Source organism: Scleropages formosus, chromosome 9 (assembly GCF_900964775.1).
Source record: "Scleropages formosus chromosome 9, fSclFor1.1, whole genome shotgun sequence".
Lineage (NCBI taxonomy): Eukaryota > Metazoa > Chordata > Actinopteri > Osteoglossiformes > Osteoglossidae > Scleropages > Scleropages formosus.
Window position 1 is genome coordinate 11,171,699 of NC_041814.1, and position 17,873 is coordinate 11,189,571.

General features: G+C 42.1%; 1 protein-coding gene across 3 annotated transcripts in view; it reads left to right on the forward strand.

Annotated features, from left to right (window-relative positions):
- The window catches only part of ttll7 (tubulin tyrosine ligase-like family, member 7), a 54,173-nt gene that overhangs the window by 1,121 nt on the left and 35,179 nt on the right, over nt 1-17,873 (forward strand). For all 3 annotated transcript variants that reach the window (XM_018734323.2, XM_018734320.2, XM_018734322.2), the window contains 3 exons: nt 15,104-15,281; nt 15,373-15,504; nt 17,010-17,131. In XM_018734323.2, coding sequence (XP_018589839.1) covers nt 15,257-15,281; nt 15,373-15,504; nt 17,010-17,131 — 279 coding nt within the window. In that variant the 5' untranslated portion in view covers nt 15,104-15,256. The remainder of the gene's footprint in view (nt 1-15,103; nt 15,282-15,372; nt 15,505-17,009; nt 17,132-17,873) is intronic.

Consider the following 17,873-nt stretch of genomic DNA (forward strand, 5'->3'; position numbering starts at 1 on the left):
TATTTGACTAAAAAATGCCATACCATAATTTTTTAGCGGCCTGAATCATGAAATGGAGCCGCTGGCCACACACAGTGAACCTGCTCTCTGAACGGACACACAGTCAGTGTAAAAACGCGCGAGAGGTTCAAGACGATAAGCTAGTATTAAGTACCTGTAAAGGTAAAGGATGGACTTCAGTGGGAAATGACACAAGGGCTCAATAAATGTGAACAATGAAGAAGGTTGTAACCCTGTTATTACTGTGATTCATTTTTATGGACAGCGCCTCCCTCCCTCCCCCTGCACTACAGTTAACAACATCTTGGCGCTACTACTGCTGCTGTTTCTGCTGGGTAACGTGGCACGGGAACGACCCTACCTGCCAGGGTAGTGCAGGGGGTCTGGAAGACACTCGTATCGAATTAAAAATAAATGTTCAGCATTTGTACCAGTGCAGTTTCTAAAAAGAGTTAACGGTCCTGTGTCCTGTAAGCATAGTGTTGCCCCATTCAGTTTTTCAGGCCCTAGTCTGTTTGCCTGCACTGCCCCCTGCTGGTTGATGTCCGCTATAGTTTTTAATAATTGCACTTCATGTGTAACTTTAATTTTTTTTCCTGGATGATCTCATTATACCGAACTGATGTAATTAATGAACAGGCGCATGTATTGGTTGGAGTAAAATAAATTGAGCTATTTTTATATGCCTCATATTCCCTCTCTGTATAGTCCCTCTGCTGCTCACATTGAAACCTATTTATATCCTTTGTAAAATTTGCTGATTGTGGATGTATCTGTTTCAGGTTAAAGATTTAACCACATTTAATTCAATGAAAGTATTTACACACTGGTTTTTATACGGTTCCTGGTTCTGTAATCGTTTAACCTGTTTGTGAAGACAGGATTTGTTCATATTTCGGTGCTTCATGGATCACACTGCGAGATTAATGTTAATCTTTTTTTATGTAGGGCTGACAAAGACAGTCCTGAGATTGATGAGATACACATTCACCCTCGACCAGCGTTTAAGTGTTAGCTGAAAACTATAGAATATGGATCTGTGTGTGTGTGTATGTATACATGAATGGGGCTATGCCATTATACTGGCTCAATGGGATAACATGATTTTGTGATGTTAAGAAAATGAGTGACATTTTTATTTTTTGTTAATCAACCTGCTGAATTATGGCACTGAAAATAGCTGTTAACACCTGACACATGACAGTGAATAATGAATGAAGTAGTTTACCCTATCTGTGAGTTGTGAGATGTAGAACCATGCCATGGAGAGAGCTGAACATGAGGGGCAGCTCCCAAATTCCTTCTCCATGTCAAAAGTGGTGCAGACCAAGAACTGAATGTCATTTGGGGCACTTTCACAGAGGTGATAGCAGCCAGTTTGTCGGAAGACCGAGACAACGTTGGGCGACTGAGTGAGAACAGAGCATTGCCGCCTTATAGAGTTATGGAAGGTTTTAGTTAAATTTGTGGTTCCCTTGCTGTTTGTTTTGTAACTTCAAGTATTGTTCCTGCTTGTTTGCCTGATTTGTTGCGATGCTTTCTGTCTCAATGCTCCGTCCCAACCGTGCGGTCGCCGTGATCCCGCAACGAGAAAACAGGCCCTATACGTGCTTGCACCACCCCATATTGTGTACTTGTCCTGATGCGAGGAGTAATGCCTAATGTTCGGTTTAAGGTTTGGGGGCACGGTGGTGCAGTGAGTAGCGCTGTGGTCTTATGGTACCTGGATGGTGTGAGGGGACATGGGTTTTATCCTTATTCAGTCTGTGTGGAGTTTGCATGTTCTCCCCCCTGTCTGCATGGGTTTCTTCCAGGTGCTCTGGTTTCCTCCCACAGTCCAACGACATGCTCTCCAGAGATCTGGTGACTGAATTGTCCATTGTGCGTATGTGTTAGTGTTGCATTGTTGCAAAAATGAGTGACATGCTCGTAAGTATACTACAGTACACACAGTACATGTTGCACTGCAAGTCACCTTGAGTGGAAAGGTGTGGGCTGGTACTACTCCATAGCCTTTATTGGAGTTACTTTAAAGAGAAGCATTTGCTAAGTGATTAAACATCATGTCAATGTAAAATGGGGTAAAAAAGTATGTACCCAGCTGGGAGAGTAGATCTGAGGTGGATGTAACTTGAGGACAACAGTCATTTTTCTATGTGCTACTTAGTTTATCTAAATGTACTGTACAACTTCTACAGCATATGGTATTTTGGCCAGAGGTTTTTTGAAAATTTTTTTTTTTTTGATTTGAGGTCTGTTCAGCACCTTTAGCAATGACTAAGGTAATGTTTCCTCCATAACGGGTGGCGGAAAAAAGCTGATATACAAATGCCAGCTCCTGTGTTATTTCAGCCAGTGGCTAGATGTTAAAATAAACAGTTGCTGCGCAGCATTCACTGTGCAGGCAAACTGGTTTAATGACAGCTTAATTAAATGGCTGCACCGTTAAAAGTAGTCTATAAAAATGAGTAGCCGACTTTCAGTTGTGTGTTTTACATCTCATGTGTGCCTGCAGGATTATTGTTTAGTTTATGAACGCTAGACTGACCTCATATGACCATTTTGGGAGACAATATTAAACTCAGTTTAAAATCAGTAAAAGGGAGAATTTAAAACCAGATAATACAGAATTAGAATAGAACAGGTTAGAACAAACCTTTTTTAAAAATACAATAATAAAAGTAGAATTTAAAAAAAAGAACTACTTTTATCTGTTGTGCAGGGTTTCCCCAATGGAGAAAAAGCTCCATAGTTGTTTTTTCAACTGGTGTTCGAACAGTGTTTGAAATGTTAAAAAAATCCATATCACCATGACTTTCCATCCATCCATCCATCTTCCTCCGCTTATCCGGGGCCGGGTCGCGGGGGCAGCAGTCCGAGCAGAGTACTCCAGACCTCCCTCTCCCCGCACACCTCCTCCAGTTCCTCTGGGGGAACCCCAAGGCGTTCCCAGGCCAGCCGGGAGACATAGTCTCTCCAACGTGTCCTGGGTCTGCCCCGAGGCCTCCTCCCAGTGGGACAAGCCCGGAGCACCTCCCCAGGGAGGCGTCCAGGAGGCATCCGGAACAGATGCCCGAGCCACCTCAACTGGCTCCTCTCGATGCGGAGGAGCAGCGGCTCTACTCCGAGCTCCTCCCGGGTGACTGAGCTCCTCACCCTATCCCTAAGGGTGCGCCCAGCCACTCTGCGGAGGAAACTCATTTCTGCCGCTTGTATCCGCGATCTCATTCTTTCGGTCATGATCCAGAGTTCATGACCATAGGTGAGGGTAGGAACGTAGATCGACCGGTAAATTGAGAGCTTCGCCTTACGACTCAGCTCCCTCTTCACCACAACAGACCGGTACAATGACCGCATTACTGCAGACGCCGCACCGATCCGTCTGTCGACCTGCCGCTCCATTTTTCCCTCACTCGTGAACAAGACCCCAAGATACTTAAACTCCTCCACTTGAGGGAGCAACTCCCCCCTAACCCGGAGGGAGCAATCCACCTTTTTCCGACTGAGAACCATGGCCTCGGATTTGGAGGTGCTGATTCTCATCCCCGCCGCTTCGCACTCGGCTGCAAACCTCCCCAGTGCACGCTGCAAGTCTTGACTTGATGAAGCCAACAGGACCACATCGTCCGCAAAAAGCAGAGACGAGATCTCGCGGCCACCAAAACAGACACCCTCCGTTCCCTGACTGCGCCTAGAAATTCTGTCCATAAAAATAATGAACAGAATCGGTGACAAAGGGCAGCCCTGGCGGAGTCCAACATGCACCGGGAACAGGTCTGACTTACTGCCGGCAATGCGAACCAAGCTCCTGCTCCGGTCATACAGGGAACGAACAGCCCGTAGCAACGAGCCCCGAACCCCATAATCCCGAAGCACCCCCCACAGGATGCCACGAGGGACACGGTCGAATGCCTTCTCCAGGTCCACAAAACACATATGGACTGGTTGGGCAAACTCCCACGAACCCTCCAACACCCTAGTGAGGGTATAGAGCTGGTCCAGTGTTCCACGGCCAGGGCGAAAACCGCATTGCTCCTCCTGGATCCGAGGTTCGACTATCGGTCGGATTCTCCTTTCCAGTACCCTGGCATAGACTTTCCCAGGGAGGCTAAGGAGTGTGATCCCCCTGTAGTTGGAACACAATCTCCGGTCCCCCTTCTTAAAAAGAGGGACCACCACCCCGGTCTGCCAGTCCAGAGGCACCGTTCCCGAACTCCACGCGATGCTGCAGAGGCGTGTCAACCAAGACAGCCCCACAACATCCAGAGACTTGAGAAACTCGGGGCGGATCTCATCCACCCCCGGAGCCTTGCCACCGAGGAGTTTTTTGACTACCTCAGCAACTTCAGCCAGGGTAATGGACGAGTCCCCCTCCGAGTCCCCAGCCTCAGCTTCCTCTACGGAAGGCGTGTCGGAGGGATTGAGGAGATCCTCAAAGTACTCCTTCCACCGCCCGAGAACATCCTCAGCTGAGGTCAGCAGCGCACCACTTCCACTGTAAACAGTGTTCGTGGAACACCGCTTCCCCCCTCTGAGTCGCCGGACGGTTTGCCAGAATCTCTTTGAGGCCGACCGAAAGTCTTCCTCCATGGCCTCACCGAACTCCTCCCAAGCCCGAGTTTTTGCCGCGGCGACTGCCAGAGCCGCGCTCCGTTTGGCCCGTCGGTACCCGTCAGCTGCTTCAGGAGTCCCATGAGCCAGCCAGGCCCGATAGAACTCCTTCTTCAGCTTGACGGCATCCCTTACTTCCGGTGTCCACCACCGTGTTCGGGGATTGCCGCCGCGACAGGCACCGGAGACCTTATGGCCGCAGCTCCGAACCGCCGCACCGACAATGGAGGAGCGGAACATAGTCCATTCAGACTCAATGTCCCCCACCTCCCTCGGGACCTGGTTGAAGCTCTGTCGGAGGTGGGAGTTGAAGACCTCTCTGACAGGGGCCTCCGCCAAACGTTCCCAACAGACCCTCACTATGCGTTTGGGCCTGCCAGGTCTGTCCAGCTTTTTCCCCCGCCATCGAATCCAACTCACCACCAGGTGGTGATCAGTTGACAGCTCAGCCCCTCTCTTCACCCGAGTGTCCAAGACATATGGCCGAAGGTCAGAAGAAACGACTACAAAGTCGATCATCGACCTCCGACCTAGGGTGTCCTGGTGCCAAGTGCACTGGTGGACACCCTTATGCATGAACATGGTGTTCGTTATGGATAAACCGCGACTAGCACAGAAATCCAATAACAACTCACCGCTCGGGTTCAGATCAGGGAGGCCGATCACCATGACTTTGCATTGGACAAGTGGTTATTTATAAGGAATTGAAAAACCAAAGGAGAGGTAGAAAAACCACTTTTATAACAAATATATGTTGGTGTTCGTTGTTATAAAAATACCTTCTGTTTTGGTAAATCAATTTTACGCAACCTTTTTTTTTTTGTCTGGGAGCTGTTTATTTTTTGAATAAGAAATAATAATGATTTGACTCCCTCCCAACAGGAATTTACCAAACAGGGTTATTTGACAGAATGAGAAGCCTGCTATTTGGAGGACGGGTGTATTGCCTTTAACTGTTCTAAACTTCTTAGACCTTACTACTTTTTAATTAGTATTTTACAAAAAGTGACTTGTGCCGCAGGTCACACTGCTTACATTTTTCAGTCTTTCTGAGTCCTTTGGCTGTCTTTCATGTCTGAGTCACGTGGCCTGGTATTGATTTATTCATTATCAATAACCATTTTTGTCTGACGTAGGGGCACAGTAGTCGAAGTCGGAGTCAAGCTGTGTGAGAGACGCTGAGAATTTGTAATTTACTACTTGCATAGTTTCCAAATAATTGTGTACCAGTGTCAGTTGGAGAGATGGACACAGGAGTGAGAAAATGATTAGAATGAAATGGACTTGAAGGAGCACCAGTGTAGCAATCATCTGTGCTGTTTGAAAGCTAGAAATCACTTGTTAAGACATATGAACAGCAATTAAACTGAAGCTATTTAAAACATTTTGGAGTGTTTTGTAAAATATTACAATCTGGACAATAGAAAATTAAGAATATTGGTAGGATTTGCAAAAAATATTTATTTAGCTGATTATTTTCTCCAAATCAGTTTACAGTGTTAAGGTACAGTGTTAAAGTGATTTATCCTTTTAGATGGACGTGTATTTTGTAATATAATCAATTCAGTGTAACAGCGAAAATAACGTTAGTGGACCATGTGATTCTTGAAGGGTTTTCATATAATTAAGGTTATAACATCTGGAGTTGTTTTTGAAAATGTGATTGCAGTACTGGTGACTATAAACATTCGCTAGGAAATATTTTGTTTATTCAAAATTATGCTGTCTTGGTCATGATCAGGCTGGTGAAGTCAGACATTTATACTCTTCGCACAACTGCTGTCACAGTTGACTTTTTAAATCTGTAATAAAACCTCATTTTACTAACTTTCCCAAGGTGGGCTTTAATGCTGTTGGTTTCCAAAATTTTTGTTCATGCAAGATTATGAAATAATTTAAGATTTAAATTATTTTTTTCCCAAGCAAGTAGACAGTTGCTTTTGTCCAAAGAGAACATGTGGTTGAAAGAGTATAGATTGTGTTTGTCATATAGGCACCAGGTGGAGTTGGGCAGTGAGTTGATAATTCCCTTTTCTGCATACTATTGGTAAACCTTGGGTAAACCTGCCTGTTTTATTCCTTTTTAATACAATGCATTTTTCCCCCTATTTCATTTATGCATTTGCTGGGGGGGACGGACGGACTATAAACATGAATTGATTAGCTTAATTATTTCAGCAATAGGAACATCTTAATTAAATTAACTAAGAAAACAAGGCAAATAAAGCCTTAAACTCATGATCAGATGAAGGCTGTTTATAAAGGGTATTTCTAACATTTGTTAGAAATGATGCACACAGTGTAATGGGTATAAAATTGCACAGTGAGTAAAAGACATTGGCAGTGATCTTTATTTTTAATAGCATAAACATCTGTGACGTAAATAATCAGAATGTTTCTATCCAGGGTGTGCCCTGCATAATGCCCCCTTCTTCCTGGAGAGACTCCATACCCCTGCATCTCTGCACTGGGAAAAGTTCTGCAAAATTTCAGCTCTGCTATGGGAAATTCATAATTGATGGATGGATGGATGAATGAATGAATGAATGAATATGTAACATTTAAAAGATAAGCTGCTTAAGTATAAAGTGCTTCCAGGATAGACTATGATTCACCATGACCCTGCTCAGGACAAGTGGTTGTTGAAATTGGATGGATGGGCTGTGTACGGTGTATCACTCCCATGCTTAAAATACTGATTTATTTGGGTATTAAATAATTTTATGCAACCCTTTCCCCCCCCTCTCTGGGAACTGATCCCCCACATTAGAAATAAGGGCAGTTTGCCTAATGGGGTGATTTCACAGAGTAAATTAACCCTGTTATGTGACATATGGGTGTAATTGCTAGTGCTTTATGCTTTGAAATTCAAATCTGTTCGTCAGATTGGTTTAAACAAATCGATTCAAATCGATTAGTTCTGGGGGGGAGAATGTGTGTTTTGGTTTGTGTGTACTTCTGGTAATTTTTAAACATATCAGTTTTTTTTTTTTTTTTTTTAAGTAAATCATTAGTTGGTTTAAAACTTGAGTGTTGAGTGTTAGAAGTTTTATCATTGTTGCTGTCCTAATGATGGGGGCAACTTAACAGAACAACTCGCACATAATAATTAATAGAATGACATATTATTGACCCATTGCGGTTATCAAACTTTGCGTTTAGCATAATACCATAAGTACTAAATAGTACTGAGTAGTCCTACTCTGCTTGCTTGCCATTTGCTATTGAAATTAAAGTTATAATAATTAAAGTTAAAAACAACAGCACATTTGCCCTTTTAACGGACGCTTTTCTCCAAAGGGACTTAAAATGTAAGGTTACCCATTTATACAGTTAGATGATTTTACTGGAGCAATTTAGGGCAAGTCCTTTGCTCAAGACTATGAACTGCTGGATTTTAAACCTTGAACTTTTGGATCCAAAAGGCAGTAGCACTAACCACTATGCTACCAGCTCTAATTATAAATGAATGTACATGTAATTACAGTAATTACTACTGTTGTGTAACAACTGAATATTTTTGTGACAGCGACCGCATGACCAGCAATAATGTCTTGTGTTCAAACACACTTTGTCACTCTGTAAACTCAATACAGTATCACACACACACACACACACACACACTTTCAGAACCGCTTGTCCCTTACGGGGTCACGGGGAACCAGAGCCTACCCGGCAACACAGGGCGTAAGGCCGGAGGGGGAAGGGGACACACCCAGGACGGGACGCCAGTCCGCCACAAGGCACCCCAAGCGGGACTTGAACCCCAGACCCACCGGAGAGTAGGACTGCGGTCCAACCCACTGCGCCACCGCACCCCCTAATACAGTATCATAGAAAATCAATTCACAAGCATGAGTGACAGTGTGTTTGAATACGAGACATTATTGCTGGTCATGAATTGAATTGAATGTGTTCCCCCCACCCGAATCGCAAAGGACTAGTAATTACATGTCTGATAGTTTTAACCTAATGGGGTAGTATAGCCTCTGTGACTGATATGAAACATTTATTTCTTAAATGTCCAAATGCCAAAGTATTAATGCCTTAAATTTTACCAACCTACTGCATACATAATGTCAAATAAAGTATTCATTACCTTTTGACTTTGGTTATTTAAAACCCAAGTATTTCCAAACTTTTTGAAACCATTTGAGTGATAGGTTGTTTTAGTGACATGAACTCTTTTTTTTTTTTTTGTATGCACAGACAAGTTTGTATATTTACCCCATTTTTCTCACTTTTTTGGCCACAGCCAGTTACACTTTAATGTATCCTCTCAGGGTCAAAAGTGAGTTTCAGAGTTGACCATCCAGGAGTGCCGAATGGAGCTGCACACTTCCTCTAATGTGTGTGCCTTGAGACAGCCGCGTCTTTTCAATTCCTGGGTAGACTTGGGGAAGAGTTCGGTTCCACCGCAACCCAACTGACGCTCAGCTCACAATTACTTACTTAGTGTCGGCGGAGAGGGGCACAGAACCCTAACCATCTCACCGCTCAAGGGAACACTGAACAGTCTCTGCTTCCTTGACCTTTCTCTTTGCAGATGGCTAGGGTGGCATTAAAAATAAAATCTCCCCATTATGCAAGAAAATTTCAGTGAGTCTTTCTGGAAGTCTGTGCCATTTTCGCTGCCAATTTGATACTCTTTGACTATGCAGCACTTTAAAGTTGACTGCAATGTCACAGCTTTTTGTATTGCCAATGTAAACGACCCCAGCAATGGTTGAATACTTGGGTTCTTGATGAGTGCAGGGTGTAACAGAGGTCAGTAGGCACTTCTGGAATTTTAGTGCTTGGAGTTTTTACTGCTTTCCACACTAAAGAGTTTATTTGCGAGAAATGACTGTGTCATAATGGGATAGCACCTTTCTTCATGTAAAAGCTGCTTGCTTAGACCTGTTTGGTTCCCCCTCTTTCCTTGGTGATCGGACCACAGAGCACAGTTCGACTTTCAGCAACCACTCAAATCCATACGCTAACAGTGCAGTACCCGGTATCTCTATCACCTGAACCAATATTACTGTATTTTCTTGATTCTAAAAAATTTTGTTAAATTCTTGTAACTCTTTGGATATTAAAGTTCCTTTATTTGCTTCTTTGGGTATTTATTGGGTATTTTTTAAAAAGATATGATGTATATTGATTCATGTGGTGGAAAGAAACAAACTACTTAAGAATCACACATTTACGTCTCTCTTTCTGCTAACGTAATGTCCCAAACGGGGTCACGGCGAGTTGGAGCCCAACCCGGCAACACAGGGCGCAGGGCTGGATGGGGTGGGGACACACCCAGGGAGGCACGCCAGTCTGTCGTAAGGCACCCCAAGCGGGACTCGAACCCCAGACCCACAAGCGAGCAGGCACAGGCCAAACCCGCTACACCGCTGTGCTCCCCTCAGATTCAAAGGCAGTAACACTTAACCACTATGCTACCTGCTGGTTTATATGTGATTACAGATGGTCAAGGGTTATTCTGAGGTTGGTGAGAGAATTTAAAAAAAATAACCAACAGATATGTGATAAAGGCTCAGGGTTGGGGGTCTTCTGTTCTGTTCTCTCGATTGGCCTTCTCCTTCTAATGTAAATAGGGGTTCAATATGCAATTAGGAAACGTGGTAATACTCAATCCAACCCAAGTTAATTTGATTTTTTTTTTTTTTTTTTCTTCCTCCTCCTCCCCATTTCTACGTCAACTGTATATTGATTAAGCTTTCTTATCTTTTAAAGTCAGGTAGCTGGACATTATTATACACCATATATGCAGGGATTGGAGAAATTATCAGAAATACTAAACAATATGAGTGTCGGGGAGCTAGCTAATAAGGAGTACGGCCCTTTTTTTCTTGAAAAACTTGAATCTTTCATGGATGGCAACTGTACAAGTTGCATTCTAGTCAGGAATAAAGGTTTCTAGTTCCTCACGGGCTAAAATATTTTCTCTCCAGAACCTGTGACGGCTAAATGATATTTAGATCTGTTGACTGGGAAAGCAGTAGCCGGCTTTTTTTATTTCATCGTGACCTTGCAACAGGTATACAAATTTGGCCAAGTGGCAGCCCTGCTAATACTAGTTTATACAGCCCACTGCATCGTTTTTATTGAGACTGGATTGACATTAAACACAATATGACTCACCTTCTGCATGCATTATTTATTGATTTCCTCAATCGCGCAAAGAAAGTAAAATTGTAAATTGAAAAAGAAAGGGAACGGACCATAGCTGGTGAATAATGACCTGATTTGGGCTGTTGTCTTTTAACCTGAAGACTTGATTCGAAACTATAGCTTTATCAAATTATGTGTACTGTCTGCTTTTAAGAGCTTTGACCTTTGCTGTGCTTTAGAACATGCGTGTGTACAGTTGCACTGCACACAGTGATAAGCAAAGCGTTTGGGGATTTCGAGAGTTGTGCGAATTGGTTGGGTGTTATGACACCTTGCATCGAGAGAGGACCGGATCTGTAATGGACTTGACAAATGCTGCCTGGTGGTAGAGGTTTTCAAATACAAGATGGGATGGATAAAGGGGCTTTGCAACTGCTGGTGGCCCAACAAAGAGTCCATTCTTCATGTAACATGACAGACAAGAATACCACAGCTGCAGGAATAGCTTCTGTGATGATGGGTGTCAGTTGTTGTCAGCCTCCATTCTCTGATGGGAAAGTGCAAGAATGGCGTTTATTTTTATAAGGGCGTTTATCACAACTGTTTTAGTGTAGTATTATACATTTTAAAAACAACCTTCACTTTTGGAAATCCTTGCAGTAATTTCAGTGTGAACATTTTACCTTTGCATTTGAAACGGCTGTGTTTCTTTTTAATGATTAATGTTATTTGTGTTCATGTACTTGACGTAAACTTAAGTGTTCACTTGCTCCATGGGTTTGCCCCAACAGCACGTAGCAAATTTTGTAATATCTCCAAGAGTAGGGTAAATGCAGCCCGTGTTTTTGTGCCCAATTGATAGGTGTCGGTAAACACATGTACCCAGAACAGGGATGTTAGTTAATCTGACTTGTTGCCATGGTGTTCACAGCTAATTTCTGGTGGTTGTGAGCGTTGGCGATTACAGTGGGAACGTTTTATCTTACAAAATAACCCTTAGAAAAAACTTGAAAGATAATTTTTACATTTTCCAACATTTTTTTTTTTTTTTTCTTTTTCAAATAAATTAAGCATGCTTTTTTTTAAATGTCTGGTACTAACGCTGCTTGTAAGGAGCAGAAAACCAAAATCCATATTGGTGCCATTTATTTCCATTTACTTTTACATGTATTAGCAGATGCTTTTCTCCAAAGCGACTTCCAGTGAACTCTATGTAGTGTTATCAGCCCACACCCACCTTATTCACCAAGGTGACTTACACTGCTAGATACACTACTTACACAGTGTAAGATTACTCATCCATACATCAGTGGAACACACTTTCTCTGTGTCACTCGCACACCATGGGGAACCCTGAACAGCATGTTTTTAGACTGTGGGAGGAAACCACGCAGACATGGGGAGAACATGCAAACTCCACACAGACTGAGCGGGGATTGAACCCATGTCCTCTCGCACCACCCAGGTGCTGTGAGACAGCAGCACTTCTCGCTGTGCCACATTTATTCTTATTAAATGTTACTTACTTCGGATTAAAACACTGCACAGGCAAACTCGATTTTAAAAAAAATGGGCACATTAGCTTCTTGAAGAGAGACATCACATTTATCTGATGCTTTTCTCCAAAGTGACTTACAATGTTATTCTGCTTACTATTATTTACACATTTATACAGCTGGGAAACTTTTACTGGGGCAATTTTAGGGTAAACGCATTGCTCAAGGGTACTACAGCTGGTGGTGACATTCAAACCTGTAACCTTTGGGTGCAAAGGTGGCAGCTCTAAACACCACTCTACCAGCTGCCTGTCTCTTGCTTCTTATGACATGTGCTTCTTATGCTGAAAATTGAAACCTTAATTACACATACAGCATGTGGTGCAGCAGATTACACTGAAATAAGCATGGTTTAGCAAAAATACACCAACCATTTTAAACGGTACCACTTGAGGCCTCGTGTCTTGGCTCATCGATCACACTAGGACGCAAGGAGCTGTAGTACCCTTGAGCAATGTGTTTACCCTAAAATTGTTTGGCAGTCATGTTGCCTCATGACATGGCGGTCAACACATTGTTTGTTGTTGCGACTAAAACACCTTAGTGGTCAAATAACTGTTGGCTGTTTCTATGACAACAGCAGCAACATAGCAGCCCAAGAACTTTCTGGTGGTGAGACCATATGGGGTTTAGGCTCTGCCTACCATTTCGGGTAAACATCTCTCTCACCTTAAGCATCATGTGACCAGTGAAAATGGTGATTTTTTTTTTTTTTTTTTATTTGTGAAACAAACCTTGAGACACTGTTTTTAAATTATAGATAACGTTTAAAGATAACGAAGCTGCTGGACTCCATTTGCCCCGGGCTGAACTGGACGACTGCGTTTTAAAAGCCGGATAGATGTCTTCGTCTTACGGTTCTGACGTTAACCAGAAAAAAAAAAAAAATAAATAAGAAAAGAGAAACTGATAAATGATCTACATGAACCTACTCTGGGGAGATTTGTGTCGAATTAAATTCCATGTTATATAGCCAGCCATTTGCTCAAAGGGCTGCTAGAAGGACCTCTTGTGGTAAGTTTGGTATTTGCACGTTTTATTTTGTTGATCATATTTCAATTAATGTTTTCTTTTTTTCCTGCCTTTTAGAGCCAGTAATTGCATTTAAAAGGTTTTTATGTTATACCGGTTATGCATTTTGTGTTGCACATATTGTTTCATCTGCAACCCCCCTTCTCACTAGACCCCCTTCCCTCTGGACCCTCCCATCAGAGAGTGGATCCCACATGTTTTTAGAGATTTCTGCTAAGTGCCCAACAAGACAGTCCTGCATCTCTAGGGAGAGCAGCAGAGTGCCCCGCGTCCCGCGGTACTGGAAACAGAGCCGCGGAGAGTTCATTGAGGCCAGTTCATTCTGAGGTAGTTTTACTGTGAGTCGTGAACCCAACACCACCCTGGGGACTATAGATGTCTGTGGCCAATGCGTCAGCTCTTCTGACGCGCTGCACCCGCATCGTTATCCTAAGCATGTAGGCCATGAATATGAAAAAGAATGTAAATCATAGTAGTATGTGTCCTCCTTTTTTTAAAATAAACTGTAAAGTGTCATTGTGTCTGAATGTGGGAGAAGTTTAAATCTTCTCCCTGTTACTGTAACAGTTTTAATGAATGATTTCTAGTTTTTGTTGCTAAAAATAGACATCTGTAAAATCTGTGTGCAGCATACATGCTTTACACAGATGAAAGGTAAGACGTTAAAGTATATTCTGGATTAATTATTGTATAGTAAGCAAATGGAGGATAATCTATTGGTAGAAGCAACTATAATTTGCCAAAAGCTACACAATTGTTCAGGAAGAATCCCCTTTTATCTATGACATGAAGTAAAGGCAGCTGGTAGTGTATTTGCACCCAAATGTTGTAGGTTTGAGTCCCACCTCTAGCTGTATTACCCTAGTACAAGCTGTGTACTGAAAGAAAAAAACAAGAAAAAACTGCCCTACTGTATATTGACAAATAATTGTAATTAGCTTAACATTATAGGTTATTTTGGAGAAAGGTGTTGTTTAAATGTACAAGACTTGATGTTTACTGCTTTCTTGCTGTTCTTGTTTGTGTAGTGAAAGCCTTTGCTGCTTTATTTTACTGCACTTATACATTTAATCTGGAAGTCTTTTTGGAGAATAGTCTTCAGAATGAATGCATGTGCTCTGTATGTCCCCATACTTTACCGTAGTACTTGTGTGAAATGTATAAAATGGGAACATTTTCTCTCAGCCACTGGAGGGTAGTGTTGATCTCTTTGCTAAAATTGTTTACACGCGCACTTGAGAATGGAGCAGTTTTATTCTAAAGTTGTGGAGGCTGCGCTTGAGATCATTTAAGGTTCAATGTTATTTAATTGCCTGTGGCATGTAAGTAACTGCAAGACAAGAAATTCTTAATATCTATTAATTGTTGTTCGTATTGCTGAAAATGTGTTACATACATTTGCACGTCATCGGGTTTTTAAGCTGAAGAGGCAGACTGCTCACAACAAGCTCTAGTGTTAAGAAAAAAGGGGGGGAAAATCCTGTCAGTTCAAGAATACTAATCTGGTTTTGATGTTAGAATCTAAAAAAGGAGTAGTTATGATACCTTCTTAAAGGGAATCATAAATCCAAAGGGATTTGTTGGTCCTGTTAAGCAAGTCATTAGAAGAATAAAGATGTCTGGAGAATACGCTGCAGGTGTCCTGAAAGCTTATCTGTGTCCTTATTTTCGAAGTAAGTGTCCCCTCTTGAGCAGACATTAGAACACCTTTATTGAAGTTCAAGTTCTCTGTATCTAAATGTGTTGATTTCAAGGTTTTTTTTTCTTTTTTCCCCCGGTCCATTCCCTCTAATAAGGCTGCAAAAAGGAATTTTACTGACTTTGCTGGGAAACGATGGTGCCAAACAGTCATTGACGCAGAAGATTACATCCATCATTTGACGGCTTCCTAGAATCCCAAGAGCCTGGCCGAAAATTCATCCTCCGTCTGCGGTCCCGCCAGCACTGAGATGCCTTCCCTCCCCAACGATGGAGGTAGGAGCTCTGCTGCACTCTACGCATCAGTGTGAAAATGTCAATGAAAGAAATTTTTAAATCTTTTCACTCAAATGTTCCATGACACCAGGAGAAGATCAAGGAACATCCCCCTTGAATCGACCCCCTGCTACATCCTATCAGAATAGTGGAAAGAGAAAAGTACGGAAAAAGAAGAAGGGAATCATCACAGCCAATGTAGCTGGAACCAAGTATGAAATTGGTACGCATGGCATGTGTTATAAACGTGTATCTGAGACAAACTCAGGAAAGGCATAAGTAAAAAAATATTTTCATTCAGTGATAATTGACTACACAGGAGAAATGAAATATAGTCTGAAAAATGTGGAATGTTCATGAAGAATTATTGGGAATATACAGGTGCTTGTTGAGCTGACAAAGTTGAACAAAGTAGGTCTCATACTGTGGCCACTGGAATTTGTTTTTCCTAAACTCAAGTTCCTGCCAATGATCTTCCAGTTTGTAAGGATGTACAAAAATAATTAATTCCTCATTTTTGTTAGGGCATATGAATTTTTCATTAGGCGCTGAATAATGAATAGTCATTGGATTAATGTCTAAATGCATGGGCCGCCTATCTTTCATACATTGTTTCCACTGGGATTTAAATGCATTATGATCCATTAATTCATATTTTCTTTAAAAAATAAAAGCATTAGGAATTGTTGCATTCTGCCCGTCTTATACGAAGAACATTTTACTGTCAGCCACAGATGCATAAAGTTGTGTGCATATGGTTTATCCTACAGCATGTAGTAGTTAAAGGGATTCATTGATAAAGAAATTACTTCTGAATAATGCAGAGTGGTCCTATGAAACACCTTATTTCCTATGCATAAGGCAATGGATTTATTAATGTATTATTTTAGAAGGGTTTTATTTATTCATTATTTAGCAGACACCTGTGTCCAGACTGACATGCACACAGATAAGGACAAATGCAAGTTTAACAGTCAGTCAGAACAGTTTGAAACTTCACATCGGAACTTATGCACAATATATTGTTTCATTGCTTGGCCAACACTTTTTTTTTTATTTTTTGTCTGAAACAAGGAACAGTTTGCACAGATTGACCCATTTAAACAGCTGGATATTTTATGGGAACAGTTCAGGTTTAGTGCCTTGCTCAAGGATACTGCACCAGGGTAAACCTTCAGGTTACATGTGTGCCGTTAAGCACTTCATTGCCTGCTGCCTTGTGTGATTGAGATTAATTGTGCGGATACATGTTCTTGTTATTATGATTATTATTACATAGCATGGAAACAATTGCAAAGAAGAGGTAAGCGGTGCTCAAGAGATGTGCTGTTACATCTTGTTCTCTGTTGTGGGATTCCAGTCTTTGTGTCTGAAGTCAGTTTCGAAGTCAGCAGTACTGTTGTGCAACGATTTATGAATCACTGTCTACAAGTTATTTAATTTCTGCACCCAGCTGAATATTTGTTTCAGTAATTGTCATTCACCATCAAAATTACACTTTCAGAAAATTGTTGCTGTACCTTCAAGTTATTGCAGTGCACTGGATTTTTTTTTTTAATTATTTTTTTAAATTTACTGGTTTGTTTTTCAGAAAATACAGAAACATACATGTTTCTTACATGTTATTGGCATGCCAGGTTGATCATTCTGACTGCAATTTGAGTACTTGCATTCATAAAATAGAACTATAAATACATTTATATATAATGTCATGCAATTGTTCTTCAGTGCGTATCGTGATTGGAGAAATGCATTTTCTCAAAACGCGAGATGAGGATGAAACGGCCAATCTTATTTGGAACGACTCTGCTGTGCAGCATGAGAAGATTGCTGAGCTCAGGAACTATCAGGTATGTGTATGCTTGGCAATTTTTTTTTGTTTTTGTCTTGGGAAGGTTGTTTAAATATTTTGTTTACTGGATGCTTTTGTGTAAAGCTTCTGCCTTCTACTTTTGAGACAGGTGAGTTTTTTTTATGCTGGAGAAATCCAGGTTTTGTGCTTTGCTCTGGGGCACAGTTGCAGAGCTGCACTCTGGGCAAACCAGTGACCTTTTGGCTCCATGTGTGCATCCTGTTCTCACTGTTGCACTTACTTAGCTTTAGGGGGATGCTTGGTTTTGTGAGTCTTATCAGAATAGAACCTAGAAAGCAGATCCTTAGAGGGTTCCCATGTTAGTTTTAAGCAGGAAGGTCATTGGGAGGTCATATTGCTTCTTGAGGATTGGGACTGGGTAACATGAGGTGAGCCTTGCCGGAATGTGGAAGTCAATCAAGGTGAGGACCCCAACTGCAGGCAGTGCACCTTAAGAGACGAGCAACAAAAACTTTGGCCTGGGTGTGTTCTGCACTGCCCCCGCACACCTCCTTCAGCTTGGCCTTCACAGCGTTGTGCATCTGCATCCATCAGCGGCAGGAAAAGCAAAGGGCATGTCAGGGTGTCCGAGTCCTCCCACGTGTCCCGTACATCACACAGAATGCCACTTGTCCTGGCTGCTCTCCAGTGGGGCGTCGGTGAAGTTCAGAAAGTGGAAGCTAGACGACGGTGTCAGTAGGATACACACATCTCCTGAACAACACCAACCTTACATCTGT